At 53.4% G+C, this 15007-nt stretch overlaps 1 protein-coding gene across 3 annotated transcripts; it reads left to right on the top strand.

The window, feature by feature from the left end:
* Window positions 1-649: 649 nt before the first annotated feature.
* On the top strand, window positions 650-13405 carry Adam33 (ADAM metallopeptidase domain 33). Of its 3 annotated transcripts, XM_021193116.1 has the most exons (22): window positions 650-1047; window positions 3249-3328; window positions 5713-5789; window positions 7508-7586; window positions 7760-7836; window positions 7921-8101; window positions 8319-8384; window positions 8469-8540; window positions 8634-8800; window positions 8923-9007; window positions 9084-9226; window positions 9657-9834; window positions 9947-10036; window positions 10203-10398; window positions 10508-10616; window positions 10700-10898; window positions 10989-11066; window positions 11139-11247; window positions 11327-11471; window positions 12672-12742; window positions 12859-12989; window positions 13063-13405. In XM_021193116.1, exons 1-21 carry the CDS (start codon window positions 948-950, stop codon window positions 12939-12941), a joined length of 2385 nt encoding a protein of 794 aa, XP_021048775.1. In that variant the 5' UTR covers window positions 650-947; the 3' UTR covers window positions 12942-12989; window positions 13063-13405. The 3 variants fall into 3 exon arrangements, with proteins under 3 accessions (XP_021048775.1, XP_021048774.1, XP_021048776.1); XM_021193115.1 differs by having other exon boundaries at window positions 12859-13405; XM_021193117.1 differs by lacking the exon at window positions 10989-11066 and having other exon boundaries at window positions 12859-13405.
* Window positions 13406-15007: the final 1602 nt, after the last annotated feature.

The following is a 15007-nucleotide window of genomic DNA, read 5'->3' as shown; positions in this document are numbered from 1 at the left end:
CCTCTCCCTCTCCCTCCTCCCTCTCCCTCTCCCTCCTCCCTTCCTCCCTTCTCCCTCCTCCCTCCTTCCCTTCCTGCTCTCTTCCATGAGACCACTCTCTATATTGCACAGGCTGGCTATCTTGAGTGTCCTGTCTCCATCCAATTGCCTGACCTATCATACTGTTTGATGTTTGAATCGTATAAATGTTTTTTTTCTGTCGTTGGAACTTTTACATTCCATATTCTCAGAACGAAATTATTAATCAGCTTATTTCAAAGTTAAATCTATTGCTATCCAAAATCATACCAAGTGTACAAAGTGATCTTTTCACCACGAAAGCAATGTCCCTAACATTCAGGAAAGGGTCCCTCATGCCTGGGGCTCTGTGGTATAGAACAATTCTGTCCTGGCCGTCGCTGTCCCTCCGCCCTGTGCCCACCACTGCTTTGTCTTTACCAGGAACCACAGACTTCAGCAACGCGGCCACCACAAGACCCCTAGGTACCCAGATGCGTCTCAGCTGCAGTGGGACAGCTTCACTGCCGTGGGACATTAGGTGCGGGTAGACAGATCCTGGGAGGAATTCTAGCTCAGGAGTTAGAAAGCAGAGTCCAGATGTCACTAGGGAGACTGCGACCAGAGATGTGCCCTAGGCAGACCGGAGCAGCTGCGGGGATCACTTAGCAAAGCCTCTGTTCAGCACCAGAGAGGTTCTCTAAGAACCTTCCCCGACTTCCCGCCCTCGCCTCCCTGGCCAGTGTGGATAGGATTGTTGCCAACAACGCCAGGGAGGGTCGTCCTGGCTCCCGCAGCGCGGGACTCCTGTCTTGCGGGCCAGAGTAGGGACACATTCTGCGCTTCTGCGAGGTGGCGCGAGGCCCGCTGAGGGCGGGAGGAGGCGGCCCCCTCCAGCCGGGGTGGAGCCAACAGCACAGCAAGAGTGAGAGGGAAAGGCACTCCCAGCCATGGGCTCGGGGTGCGGGAGACCCGGGGGGTCTCCCGTGCTGCTATTGCTGCCACTATTGCTTCCCTCGTGTCCGGTGCGGAGCGCTCGGATGTTTCCAGGTGAGGATGCGGGCCGGGGGCGCCTCTAGGGCAGGGTGAAGTGGTGGTGGTCATGGGTTCCAGTGCAATTACCGGAATATAGGAATATAGTTTCCGACCCTGGGCTACCTGGCCAGGACAGGATGTGGGAAGGAGTCGTGCTCCTGGGAAGGGTTGGCCCTGGAGCAGACTTGCCCACACTTAGCAAAGCAAATAGGCAACGCTACCCTCTCCGCAGAGCTGCCCAGCTCTGCTCCGAAGCTTCTGCACCTCCAGGCTGCCAGGCCAGAGTGTCTCCCTTCTCCGGGAAGGACCTGTGGTCCTTGGAGTCCTGGTCTGCCCACAGGCCTAGCTGTCTCACTCGGCTCATCCTCTTCTCATGCTGGGTCTGGGCAGTGTGTATGGTGTTTATACAGTTACCTTATGTGGCAGTTCTTCAAACAGGGGTGTCTGCCTAGCCGTGCCTGGGGCTGCCACTCTTTCTTCCTACTGTAACCTCTCCTTACTCAGGGATGACAGGGCTCTTAGCATCTCCAAGCCTCTAAGGTGAGTCTCCAAACTCCACACAGCAAGCACTAGGCTGGCCAGAAGGCAGAAGGCCCACCGGGGAGGAGACAGTAAGGACTGAGGGCTTGATATTGGGCAGCCTGGAAGTCACCCCGTACCTGTAGACTGCTGCTGCTTCCATAAGGCTTCTGAGGGGGCTGACTGACATATATTGCCTTTAGCCAGTGGATAGTTAATGGAGAGGAGAGAGGGCCTCTGTTCCCTAATGCAGACTGGCTTCCTCAGTTTCCACTTTAGTCCACCCAGACTCCTAGCTCCATCCTTGCCTCCTTCCTTGCCTTGCAGGACTGCACAGAATACACTCACACCTGAATCCATATCCTGCACCCTTAGTGACCTGAGGCCAGCAAGACTTGGTTCTCCAAACCCAGTTAAGCCTTCTCTTGGCTTTGAGATCTTTAACCTCCAGGAAGTTTTCTCTGTCCTTCCTTCTCCTCCTCTCCCTTCTCTCTCTTCAGCCTCCATCCCAAAGCCACACCCTCATCCCCACTTGCACGATGGCTCATTAATTACAAAGCACATATGATTTTAAGGATGAGGTTCCTGGAGCTGCTGCTATTTCAGATTTTGAAAATGTATATGAGTGTTTTGCCTGCACATACATCTGTGTACCGCGGAGGTACCAGGAAACCCGGGGGCCAGAATAGGGAAATGGATCCCCCGGGGCTGGAGTTACAGATAGTTGTGAGGCACCATGTGGGTGCTGAGAACTGAACCTGGTCCGCCTCTGCAGCTCCTATTCCAGAATCTTGATATCTGGGATCTAGGGAGGCGGTAGAGAAGGAACAAGGAGCTGGGATGACCCAGGAAGGGCTGAACCAACGAGAGTTCTCAGCTCAGGCCAGGCCAGAGCTGAAGTGGCTGGGTTTCTTTGTTTTTTGTTTTTTTTGTTTTTGTTTTTTTTTCCTTTTTTCTGTAACCTGTGCCAACTAGGCGATCCAGTGACAGAGGTTTAAGTGGGCTTACTGCTATCTCTGGCTGCTGGAGCCTGGCTCCTGCAGGATAGGTCCTGTGAGTGTTTCTGGGACCAGATAGGAGAGGGGAGGTAGGAACATTCCTGAAGAACATTCCAACACCGCCTGAGTAATGCTTGGCTCCGATTCTCCTCCTGGAGCCCCTCGGAAACGCCTGCCCCAGGATCACTGAGCCTCTGAACCCCAGCTCCTCCCTTCACCTTGACAAAAAGAGGAGGGGTTCTGGACCAGGTCCGTCAGAGTCCCAACACCAGCATCAACCCTAATGAGAGTCAGGAGCTGTGGGACAGACATCTGGTGGCTGTCTTACTCAGATGGCAAAGGAGGCCTCCAAACACATCCCTCACGCTAAAGGCAGCTACTGCCCAGTCTAAAAATACCCAAGGCTGCCTCCTTCTTCCCAGCCCCTCTGTGCTGGGGTCTGGGCTTCTTCCCGGGACCTCTGACCTCAAACCAGCTCCCCAAGCTCTGGCCGCTCTCAAATTTCCTAATGGGGATGGTCCTTGGTGCCTCGGTTTCTCTTTTGCCACCTCCCTGGTTGCTTCTCCATTCGGGAGATGCCCCACGAATACCAAATCCTGGGAGTGCTACACATGGAGTCCAGCTTTCAGGACCCCTCCTTCCCTGATGGCTTCCTGCTCCTAACTGCTATTCTAACACTATTTTCTGCTTTCACCCCAGGAAATGCCCATGGAGAGCTAGTCACTCCCCACTGGATCCTGGAGGGCAGACTCTGGCTCAGGGTCCCCCTGGAGGAGCCGGTAAGCATCCAAGCATCCGTTATCCTGTTCTTACTAGGGGCCCTGGGTCTCAGGCTCTTTGTCCTTTCCCCCAAATGCAGCGTGACAGCTTTTCTGGGGTCTCAGAACCAAATCACTGTACCGTTAAGCCACTCCCTGTCGGGTGGGTGGGACAAAGAGACATCTAGATGGCGTGAGCCTGCACACATGGAAGTCATTTTGGGCTTCCTCCCCCCCACCCCCTTCTATTTCTGGCCCATCCCTCTTCTTCTGCATGGGGGAACATCCAGGCTACGCCCACTCAACTAAGCAAAGATGAGTTCATAGTTTGAGCCCTAAAGCCTTTCAGGAGAGGTGTGTGTGTGTGTGTGTGTGTGTGTGTGTGTGTGTGTGTGTGTGTGTTCTGTTCTATTCTGTTTTGTTTTGATTGAGTCAGGGTCTTGCTATGTAGCCCTGGGGGGCTTCAAGTCATGAGCCATCATGGCAGCTGCAGGAGATTTTTAAAAGAAGGACACCAAAAGATCCCCTTTGGCCACGTTTATGAGGAACATATGACTCTGTGGACATGCTGCTGTCCTGTAACCTCAGCTTCCATGGCTAGAAGCCACCTGGGACAAGAAAGCCGTAGGGGCATTCTCCTCATGTCCCCAGATGTATCCTCACTCCTGCTTGCTTCTCCAGAGCCCTGCTCAGCCTCCTCCTAACTTCTGCTCATTGTGTTCTCCCAGAAGAGCCGTGTGTGCCTTTACACCCACGGGGAGGCCGGCACTATCTGCCTGGCTTACAGAGAGGCAAGCCTAGCCCCATGGGGCTTGTAAAGTCGCTCATGCTTGAATAGTTCATTGGGCCTAGAAGCCTGAGGCCCCATGAGACCTGAGGGCTTCAGACTATTGGCTGCCTCCCCTTCTTTCCTACCCAGGCTGGAGAGAGTTTGATTTCGTACCTCCAGACAGAGGGCAGCCCCACTGTCCAAACCTGAGAGTGTTGCAACAGTGAGGATGTGTTCCAGAAACCTAAACCTTTCAAGTCCGGGCCTTCACTGGGGTCCCTCAGACCTCTAGGACTTCTCTCAACTAGCCAAGCAAAGATGACTTGTGGACACGCACGGGTTCCCGACGGTGGCCTCTCTGCTTGCCTGGCTTGGTCTGTGAGAGAATCCCAGGGGGACTCTGCTCTGCCTTAGTAGGCCTGTGAGGACGGGCCAGGAGGAGCTCTGGCAGGGCCTGTGTATTTCACAAGCAGGATCATCCTGCAGGATGGGGATGGTGCACAAAGCGGGAGGGGGAAGCCTGGAGCAGAGGCAAAGACAGCAAGGGCCGCAGAGGGAAGGGACCTTCCAGTGGGGCCACTGCCTTTCTCCCAGAGCAGACATTCTCCCATAAAGCAAGAGGCACTCCAACCATATAAGCTCATGTTTGGGCCCTTGTGGAGTCCGGGGCTGGGGAAGTGAGGGGCATCTTCTCTACACCTGTTGCGGAAGGGCCCTGAAAGATTCTTGGCCAGGGTCCCAGCCCAGTGCATTTTGAGATAAAAAAGGAAAAGCCATTGTGGGTGGGGAAAACATTTAAAAAAAAAATACAGCAGCCTTCCCTGGAATCTCTTGGGCTAGTTCCAGTTCTGGCTTCTAGCCAGGCGAAGTGGCCTGAGAGAGACCAAGCCAGTGAGAGAGGAAAGGCAGCTAGAGGGCCAAGGCCAGCCTTTCTGACATCGGAGCTGAGAGAGTCAACACTTTTTAGGGAGCCAAAGTTGGGGGCTCATGTTTACTTCATGAGTTCAGTTATGAGGCCAGCCTAGAGGAATTTCAGAGGACCGGGCAGTTCACTGGAACTGGAGGTGGAGGAAAAAGTCTGGGTTCTATCAGGAATGAGGGGGAAAGGCAGCAAGATGGAGAGATGTGCAACCAGGAGCTGCGGATGCAGCTGGGTGATTTGGCACTTGCTTGGCACGTGCAAGGCCCTGGGTTTGATCTGCAGCACCCACAGCAAATCAGCAAGCATACAAACAAAACAGAAGCAAGGCCGCAGGCAGTACAAGAGATGGCCAAAGCTGTAGCCCACCTACATCACCCTCAGTGCCCACTGCCTCCCGCTCTTCCTGCCTTTTCATGGGGCTCCTGACTATGGACATAGCATATGTCCATATGTCCATAGCAGACATTACAACCTAGGCAACATTGCAACTGCTATGTCCGTATGTGGTGGTTATGCATCTTTAAGGGTCCGCTGTCACAAACACAAGCACTGGGAACATCTCTGAGCTACAACTCCCACACGTATCCTCTCCCTGCAATGCAGGAGCCAACTGTTGCTATGAGCTTTCTCACTAGGTAGCTCTACACCCTACCGGTTCCCAGGCAGCCAGGTGGCCTGGGGGCCTTGTGTGTCACTGCTTTTCTTCTCTGTTAGATCTTGAAGCCTGACTCAGTGCTGGTGGCTTTAAAGGCTGAAGGCCAGGATCTCCTGCTTGAACTTGAGAAGAACCAGTGAGTACCAGCCAGGGGGTTGCTGAAGTCCAGACACAGACCCTCTCTGGAGAGGATCAGTGCTTTCTGGGATGGAGGCTGGGTGGGAAGCGGCAGCAGAGTGACAGGGAGAGTGGCTGATGTGCTTGGGGCTACAGTGGACTGAACCCAGCTATAGGTAAGTACATACCTGGTCATCTCATACCCTGGTGCAGCTGGGTGGGTGGCTCTCTGCTGGAGAAGAGTAAGCACCACCCAACAGACATTGCCTGATACCTTAATTCAAAGGGAATTCTTAGGCAAAGGGAATTTCCACAGATGGCAGAAGAAAAAGCTGCAATGGTCAAATCCAATGGTGACAGTTCATCTGGTCTACCAGGAATGTCTCCATCTGCGTGGAAGAGAACAGAGAGGAGAGGGCTGGGGTTGGGGGGGTGGGCTTCCCAGTGGGGCCGATCGAAGAAGGCATCTTAGTGCTAAAGATCTTGGATGGATCTGAAGAGTCAAAGAACGTGAGGTGGTAAAGGAGAAGCACAGTGTCTAAGGAGTGCAGAGGGTGAACAAGATGGAGACGTGGAACTGCAGACTCCACCGCCAGCCACGCCACTTGCTCCATGTCTGCTCTCTTGTGGACATTGCAGAAGGCACTCATTCATTTTATTCTCTCCCTGGAATCAGACAGACTGGGAACAAACTGTAACCACCACGCCAGAGCACCGTTCCCGAGAGTGCCACATCCCTACCTACTAAACAATCTTGTACGTGTGTGCGCACACTGAACGTCAGCATGTGTGAGTGCAGCCAGCAAAGAAGCAGAGTTGAAATGGGTGTAAAGGATGGCTGGCCGTACAACAGCCTGGGGTTTTGACAGATGACCTGGAGGACAAGGTGAAGTTGGAGTCAGGATTTTCTGGAAGGAAGAACAATTGAAGTCAGGCATGGAGGTGCAGGCCTGTAAGTCTGGCTCCTCAGGAGGCTGGGCAGGAGAAACACAGAGTCAAGTCGGGGCCTGCCTGGGTTATAGAGTGAGTTCAAGACCAGCCTAGGCAACTTAGCAAAACCCGGTCTCAAAATATAAAGGAAGAGTGAGGAAGAGGGAAAGATAAAAAGAAGAAGAAGAAGGAGAGGGAGAAGGAGAAGAAGGAGGAAAAGAAAAGAAAAGAAAGAAACAAAGAGAAGCAGCAGCTATTTATGGTTGCAATGTTCCTGGTGGGGACACGGAAGAAGCCTGAAAATGGAGACATTACTGATAGAGTCTAGCTCCAAGTAAAGGGATCCTTCCCCGGGTGGGCTGAACAGAATCAGCTACAGGCAGGTGGAAGTCGGAAGTACGCATCACTGAGGGACAGATGGAGACATGGGATCTAGCAGTCTGAGGAGAACTGGAGGGCCTGGGGTCTGCTCAGCAAAGGCAGGAGTACCCTGGCCCTAGGTGGCATCTCTGAGGTAGTATCTCCTGACACCCCCCCCCCCTCAGCTGCCTGCTGCAGGCTCCACAGCCCCAAAGGCCCCCAGCCTGGGTGCTTCCCACACTTCCCAGTCCCTTGACTAACCCACCTCAGGGCTTGCTCCAGACCTTTGTCTTCTTTTAGCCGGAGATTTTCTCTTTGAGGCACAGTGTGCAGCCTTTCCCATCCTTTCTCTCTGACACACTGAATGCCTCAGCTAGCACTCAGGGAGTAGAGCTGGAAGCAAGCGGCAGGAGGCAGGTCTAAATTCACTGACTCCTAAAACTCCAGCAGGCTCCTGGCCCCAGGATACACAGAAACCCACTACAGGCCGGATGGACAGCCGGTCGTGCTGTCCCCCAACCACACGGTGAGACACTTTCATGGGCTCTGACAACAAGGGGAGAGGTGTAGCCTCAATGCCTACCCTGTCCTGTTTTGCATTCCTAAGGAGGTTGTAGTCTGCCTTCAGGCCCCACTTCCTCCTTGTCCCGCCAACTTGAGCCCCTACTGAGATGTGGGTCTGAGCCTCCTCCTCTCTAGGATCATTGCCACTATCACGGGCGTGTGAGGGGCTTCCAGGAATCCTGGGTGGTTCTCAGCATCTGCTCTGGGATGAGGTAAGGCATTGGGTGAGAGGGCCTGGGGCTGCCGCAGAGGTGAGAGCTCCTGTTCACACATTTTTGCTATCCCCTGCACTCTAGTGGCCTTATTGTGCTCAGCAGCAAAGTCAGCTATTATCTGCAACCCCGGACTCCTGGGGACACCAAGGACTTCCCAACCCACGAGATCTTCCGGATGGAACAGTTGTTCACCTGGAGAGGGGTCCGGAGAGACAATAACTCCCAATACAAAGCCAATCTTCCTCATGTCCCCCAGAGCCGGGTAAGGGGCACAGACTAGAGTGGGACTGGTCCTTCAAAGCAGAGGACACAGGAATGAGGGTTCTGTACGGGGTCTCCCTGTTTTAATTTGGAGGCTGAAGAATCAAGTTTGAACAGAAGTTGAACTCTCCCCTCCCCTGCCCGGGGGAGGGGGGGGATCACGGTGTGTGGCTAGGATTCGGTCAAGCAGCCTGCCCCTCATCATTTGCTCCTCCCAGGTGAGGCGAGAGGCGCGCAGGAGTCCCAGGTACCTGGAACTGTATATAGTGGCTGATCACACCCTGGTGAGGAGAGACCTAAGAGGTCTGACTGGGCTGGGCGGGAGCCTGCTCAGCACCGTAATGACCCAGGGATCTCTGCCTTCTCAGTTCCTGCTTCAGCATCAGAACTTGAACCACACGAGACAGCGCCTCCTGGAGGTTGCCAATTGCGTGGACCAGGTTGAATGATTAGGGCGCTGAAGGCTGGGAGGGAGGCAGTTGAAAAGCTCTGGTGGGTGTCTGGTTCCTGGCCTCAGCCGGTCTCTCCCTCAGATTCTCAGGACTCTGGATATTCAGTTGGTGTTGACCGGGCTGGAAGTGTGGACCGAGCAGGATCTCAGTCGCATCACGCAGGACGCAAACGAAACGCTCTGGGCTTTCCTCCAGTGGCGCCGCGGGGTGTGGGCCAGGAGACCACACGACTCCACACAACTGCTCACGTGGGTGCCGTTTACACACACACACACACACACACACACACACACACACACACACACACACGGGTTGCGGGAGGTCCTTATTTCTAACCCCACCCAGTCACGCCCTGCTCCATCATCCTTAGGGGCCGCACCTTTCAGGGTACCACGGTGGGCCTGGCGCCTGTGGAGGGCATGTGCCGTGCAGAGAGCTCCGGAGGTGTGAGCACAGTAAGCTTTGCTGGGGACCTAGGAGGAGAGAGGTTTGGGCAGGGTTTGTGTTCCTCAGTGAAACCCGGCTCCTCAGGACCACTCGGAACTCCCCATCGGCACAGCAGCCACCATGGCCCACGAAATAGGCCACAGCCTGGGCCTTCACCATGACCCCGAGGGCTGCTGCATGCAGGCCGACGCAGAGCAAGGAGGTTGCGTCATGGAGGCAGCCACAGGGTACGCACAGAAGGTCGGAGCCACCGGACCTGGACAAGGCGACTGCGTTTCTTTGGTTACCCCTCAGTTTCCTCTTTAGTAAAGTGAGGGTGATAACAGCCTGCTAATAGGGCCTCGATGGGAGAGATGCTGATAAGATGGAGTCTCAGAATGACTGCTGGACTAGGGTACTCCACTCCTGATCCTTGGTCTTCCTTGGGGCCCCCGGACTGCCCGATTTTAGCATCACAGCCTCCTGTCTCCGGTTCCTAGCATTCCTTTCCCCTCCCCTCTCTCGACTGCTCGCTTAGCTTAGAAAGAAACCGCACATCTTGGCGGCTGTGTGGCTAACCTCAGGGCCCAGAGTGCAGTGGCAGCCTGAGCTTAGGAGGTGGCTCCAGCACTCCAGATGGTCCCTGCACCACCAATGACATCCGTCTTCCATCTGCAGGCACCCTTTCCCGCGCGTCTTCAGCGCCTGCAGCCGCCGCCAGCTGCGCACCTTCTTCCGCAAAGGGGGCGGTCCGTGCCTCTCCAACAGCTCGGCGCCGGGGCTCCTGGTGTTGCCCGGCCGCTGCGGAAACGGCTTCGTGGAAGCAGGAGAAGAGTGCGACTGCGGTTCTGGCCAGGTCAGATCGTCATCTCGGTCCTTGGGGTTCAAGGCTGGCCCATGCTCCCAGCCTCTCCCAGGTCTAGCTTGCTCCGCCATCACGTGTTCTGTTCTCTCCTTTCTGACTTCAGAAGTGCCCAGACCCCTGCTGCTTTGCCCACAATTGCTCCCTGCGTGCGGGGGCTCAATGCGCCCATGGCGATTGCTGTGCGAGGTGCCTGGTGAGGACTCGGGATACTGTGGAGCGCCCTGTAGATCTTAGCTGGGCTGGGACCTTCTAGTCCCTATTTTGAGTGTGAGCTTGACCCTATGTATGGGTTCACGTAGCACTCCCTCGGGCTTTCAGCAAAGATCTCTCTGCTTTCCCTTAATGGGTCTCTGGTGTAGCTCAAGTCCGCAGGCACGCCTTGCCGTCCTGCAGCGACTGACTGCGACCTCCCGGAGTTCTGCACCGGCACCTCCCCGCATTGTCCCGCGGATGTTTACCTTCTGGATGGCTCACCCTGCGCTGAGGGGCGCGGCTATTGTCTAGACGGCTGGTGTCCCACGCTGGAGCAGCAGTGCCAGCAGCTATGGGGGCCTGGTGAGACCATATGCTGGTGCCCTGACCAATACTAAAACCTGCGGTTTTCTACTGCGGGCAAGCTTCACCCGTGGAACTGAGGTCCGACCTGCCCACTTCTACCCCCAAGGGTCCCAGCCAGCCCCAGAGCTATGTTTCCAGCAGATGAACTCCATGGGAAATTCGCAGGGGAACTGTGGCCAGGACCACAAGGGTAGCTTTCTGCCTTGTGCGCAGAGGTGAGGTGTGATGCTGAGGGTCTACAGATGTAAAGTAGGGCGGAGCACTCCAAGACGTTGACCACCTTCCATTTCCTTCCCAGGGACGCTCAGTGTGGCAAGCTGCTGTGCCAGGGAGGGGAGCCAAACCCACTAGTGCCGCACATAGTGACTCTGGACTCCACAATTCTCCTCGAGGGCCGCGAAGTGGTTTGCCGAGGGGCCTTTGTGCTCCCAGATAGTCACCTGGACCAGCTTGATTTGGGTCTGGTAGAGCCAGGCACCCGCTGTGGACCTAGAATGGTGAGCCCTGCCCACCCAACCCCCTCCTGGTTATTGAGCCCTCCATGCCGAAGTGTTCTCCTCACTGCCCAGTGGGCATAATGCCCATAGGTGTGCCAGGACAAGCACTGTCAGAATGCCACCTCCCAGGAGCTGGAACGTTGCTTGACTGCCTGCCATAACGGTGGGGTGAGTAGCCTAAGGGGTCAGGGTGACCTTGGAGGTCCTTGCCACCTGGTGACTCTTCTATCCTCTTCTCAGGTTTGCAATAGCAATCGTAACTGTCACTGTGCTGCTGGCTGGGCTCCACCCTTCTGTGACAAGCCTGGCTTGGGTGGTAGCGTGGATAGTGGCCCTGCACAGTCTGCAAGTATGCCAGTGGGCTGGGAGCAGGCAGGAACCGCCTGGGCAGTAGCCTGCTTGGGACTCAGCACCCCTGCCCTCCACAGACGGAGATGCCTTCCCCTTGGCCATGCTCCTCAGCTTCCTGCTGCCTCTGCTCCCTGGGGCTGGCCTAGCCTGGTGCTACTACTATCTCCCAACACTCTGCCATCGGCGGGGACTGTGCTGCAGGAGGGACCCCCTATGGAATAGGTAGGCTCAGTGCTCAGGTCCCTCCTCCTGAGCCTGCCCCTGTGGCTTCTGCTTCTCAGAACTCTTCGGGGCTTTGGAGAGTGGGAGGCTACAGGGAGCTGGGGCTGTAGGAAGCTAGATGGGGTCTTTACTCTCCTCTAGATGTAGTGAGGAGAGCCCACAGGCTGTGGGAAGAAGTCCGTGGTGTGTGTCACTGCCCTGATCAGCACTTGGCAGCGTGGTCCTTTCCGTGGACTCACCTTGATTTTTTTTTTTTTTTCTGCTTTAAACACATTCAACACAGCCTGTGCCCCACTGTGTCCTGAAGATGATTCTAGCTTCCTTGTCTTGACATCAGCCATCTCCCATGACCTTTGCCCTAATTACTCCCTTCAGGTCCCTCAGTGCTAACTGAGCACCCCTTTGTGCTCCCTATAAGTGGCCAGCTATAGTGTTGCTCTTTCTGTGCCAGGACCCAGTGCCTCTGTCCCCTGTAGATCACAGTGCTGCAAATCCAATTCTCTGGCAGGCAGAAATGCCACCTGATAGCACACGTTGTCTACCCAGGGCTGACTCTTCACTGGGCCCCTTGGGCAAGCCAGGCACATTACGTCCATGTCTGAACTTGGAAGTGTTCCAGGCCAGTTGAGGGAAGGGCAGGGTTGGGCTGGAGATGTGACTAGAGGGGACTTCAGGCCAGGAACAGCACCAGCAGGCCCCAGGAGCCAGTGAGAAGGTCTGGGGAAAGCCAGGTGGTGCCTGGGGGGGTCTGCAGACAGGGAAACAGGTGGAGTGACAGTTGAGAGGGGGCACTGCAGAGGGGTGGCAGCTGCACACTGTCATCAGGATAGGGTGTCAAGGACAGTGGGAATATTTGAATGAACCATCCAAAGAAATGGCAAGGTCTGTGAGAAAGGTCCTGGCAGTTCAGGGCATGGGAAGTCACAGCTCCCGCCAAGGGAGACATCTCTGCACTTCAGCTCTAGATGGGACCTGGGTGACACCTACATCTAGACTGAGTGGGAGCTGGAGTGGAGTCACCTTGGGAAAAGGCTGTCCACAGCCCTGGAGGCCCTGGGACATAAGTGAGGTCTGGACATCTTAAGGACGGAACAGGAATGTGGAATTCAAAGCTTGAGTGGAATGGGGAAGCAATCCCCCTTTGTCTCATGCATTTCCAACCTTCTGAACTCTTATCTGGTGTGTCACTGGCCCCTGCAGAGAGCAACCCCTGGGCAGTGTGTATCCCGTGGAATTTGGCTCCGTCACTACTGGAGAGCCCTCGCCTCCTCGTAAGTGTGGCCCTTGGGACATGGAGAGGGAAGCGAGGGGTGGGTGCTTGCCATCTGCCTCCTTGTAGATGCTCCTCTTCTTAACACTCAACACCTTCAATCTCTGCCCTGCTCAGCCCCAAGGACCTCTTGCCAACAGCATTCGCACCCTCCATCTCTTGAATTGTTCTCAGACCCTGTGAACTCTGAGCTTACCTAAGAGCTACCCTCTGAAGCTTGTGCCATGTAGACCTGCCCGATTCCTATGGTATGGAAGCACCCTGAGGCCCTCCTGTTGCCCAGTCACCAACCTCTGTCTCAGTTTGTTGCCCCCTCCTCAGATTTATGGGCTTGCATCAATAAAGAAATGAGACATGGGCCTCAGAGAAGCTGTTGTCATAGAGACCAGGATGCTGGAAGCCCTAGGGGCAGGGAAGGGAGACACTGGTTCTTCTTGGGTCCTTATAGAGGGAGGACAAATGTACCCTGCCACGTGACTTGCAGCCTCAGGCCCCAGTCCTCAGTGACTCAGATGCACTCTTATACTTCCTATGGGCTGTATGCTGAGCTCTTACTCACCACAGGAACCCCAGAGCCCAATCATGTTGTATCCTGCCTGCCCTGAGAGCTGTGCTATTCTGAAATGTCAGAATGTATCGAGTAACAATATACCCACAAGTTATATCAGTGTTGTTGTCTGTGACTTGTTGAAAGAGCCTATTTATTTGTTTATTAGTTGTTTATTAAAGAAATACTGAGATGGATTACTGAGAAATAAAGACATTAAAAACAACATCTGGAGAGTGGAGGAGCCAGCACTGGGGAGGGAGGGGAAGGCAGATCTCTGAGTTCCAGGCCAGCCTGGTCTACAGATTGAGTTCCAGGATAGCCAGGGCTACACAGAGGAAACCCTGCTTTGAAAACCAAACAATCAAATAAAAACAAAACCAGTAACACCTTGTACAGACAGAGAGAGAACAACTTGGGGGGGGGTGTCCCCAGGATTGCTCAGGCCCCAGCACCAGAGATGGCAAGGCAGAGTCTGAAAGCCCAGGTGGCAGAAGTGGGATCTGTTAGCATAAACCCAAAGGGCACATGGGACAGGCAGGGAGTACCCTTTGATGCAAGCTCACTCTGGTGAGGGCCCCTCACCCCAGGAATTGTCTGTTAGCAAGGGAATCAGTCAGTGTGTCAGTCTGTTAACATCTGTGAGAGGGGAAAGGCTGCTGCAGACATGGCCTGCCTGAGCAGCAACTGGATTCGAACGTTTGCACTTTAAGGCCCGCTCTCTCCCCTGGGTGGGGGATGGCCATTCATCGCCTTTATGACAGCTGTGAGAGGGAGGTTGCTGCAAGTGTATATGGCTGGGTTAGCTCGAGCCCACAATCTAACACCAGGCAATCAGGATTTCCCTTGACATCTGGTCATTAACAAACACAGGTTCTTTTACTACAATTTTAACTACCAATATTAACTAATAATGTATATAAAATATATAACACAGTACACACACACATATATATATATATAAGTACATATGTTAGTACATATAAATATATATATATTATTTTAATTAATATTATTTAATTTTATTATCTTATCATTTGATATTATTTTACTATATGTTAATTATAACAATATTCATAATATATGTAATATAAAATATAAAATCATATTATTTTATTGTTTAATATTATTATATAAATTTAATTAATATTTATTATAACCTATATATTTAGTACATATACATAGGTTACAGAATGGCTACAAAAGTGCCAGGAGCCATCAAGGAGAAGTTAAAAGCCAGCAAGTGATCTTTCTGAGATGGTTCTGCCATAGACTGTACAGTTAGTGATCTTTCTGAGGTGGGTCTGCCATAGACTGTACAATTAGTGATGGATTTTCTTCTGCAAGCAAGGACAAGGAGATTTCATTTTAAGAAAGATTCCTGCTATTAATATGCTTTTCCTATTGTTATTAAATATATAAACAATCACTAGGTATTAGACCACCCTTTTGAGCAGATCTTTGCAGAACAATGATGTACTCTCTTGTAATCATGGTATATAGACAAATGATTTATTTTTAAAAAAAAGAAAAAAGATTTATTTATTTATTTTATACATATGAGTACACCATCATTGCTCTCTTCAGACACATAAGAAGAGGGCACCAGACCCCATTACAGATGGTTGTAAGCCACCATGTGGTTGCTGGGAATTGAACTCAAGACCTCTGGAAGAGCTGTTGGTGCTCTTAACCCCTGAGCCATCTCTCCAGCCCAAA

This window comes from Mus pahari, chromosome 3, assembly GCF_900095145.1.
Source record: "Mus pahari chromosome 3, PAHARI_EIJ_v1.1, whole genome shotgun sequence".
Taxonomy (NCBI): Eukaryota; Metazoa; Chordata; class Mammalia; order Rodentia; family Muridae; genus Mus; species Mus pahari.
This window is presented reverse-complemented; position numbering and strand designations above follow the sequence as displayed.

What these genes read in the sequence shown, in the direction of transcription:
- Adam33 (XM_021193116.1), top strand. Translation starts at nt 948, where the DNA reads ATGGGCTCGGGGTGCGGGAGACCCGGGGGGTCTCCCGTGCTGCTATTG. An exon ending in TAGTGGCTGATCACACCCTG is followed by an intron (nt 8,385 to 8,468) that starts GTGAGGAGAGAC and finishes CTGCCTTCTCAG; the next exon opens with TTCCTGCTTCAGCATCAGAA. An exon ending in CTGCCTGCCATAACGGTGGG is followed by an intron (nt 11,067 to 11,138) that starts GTGAGTAGCCTA and finishes TCCTCTTCTCAG; the next exon opens with GTTTGCAATAGCAATCGTAA.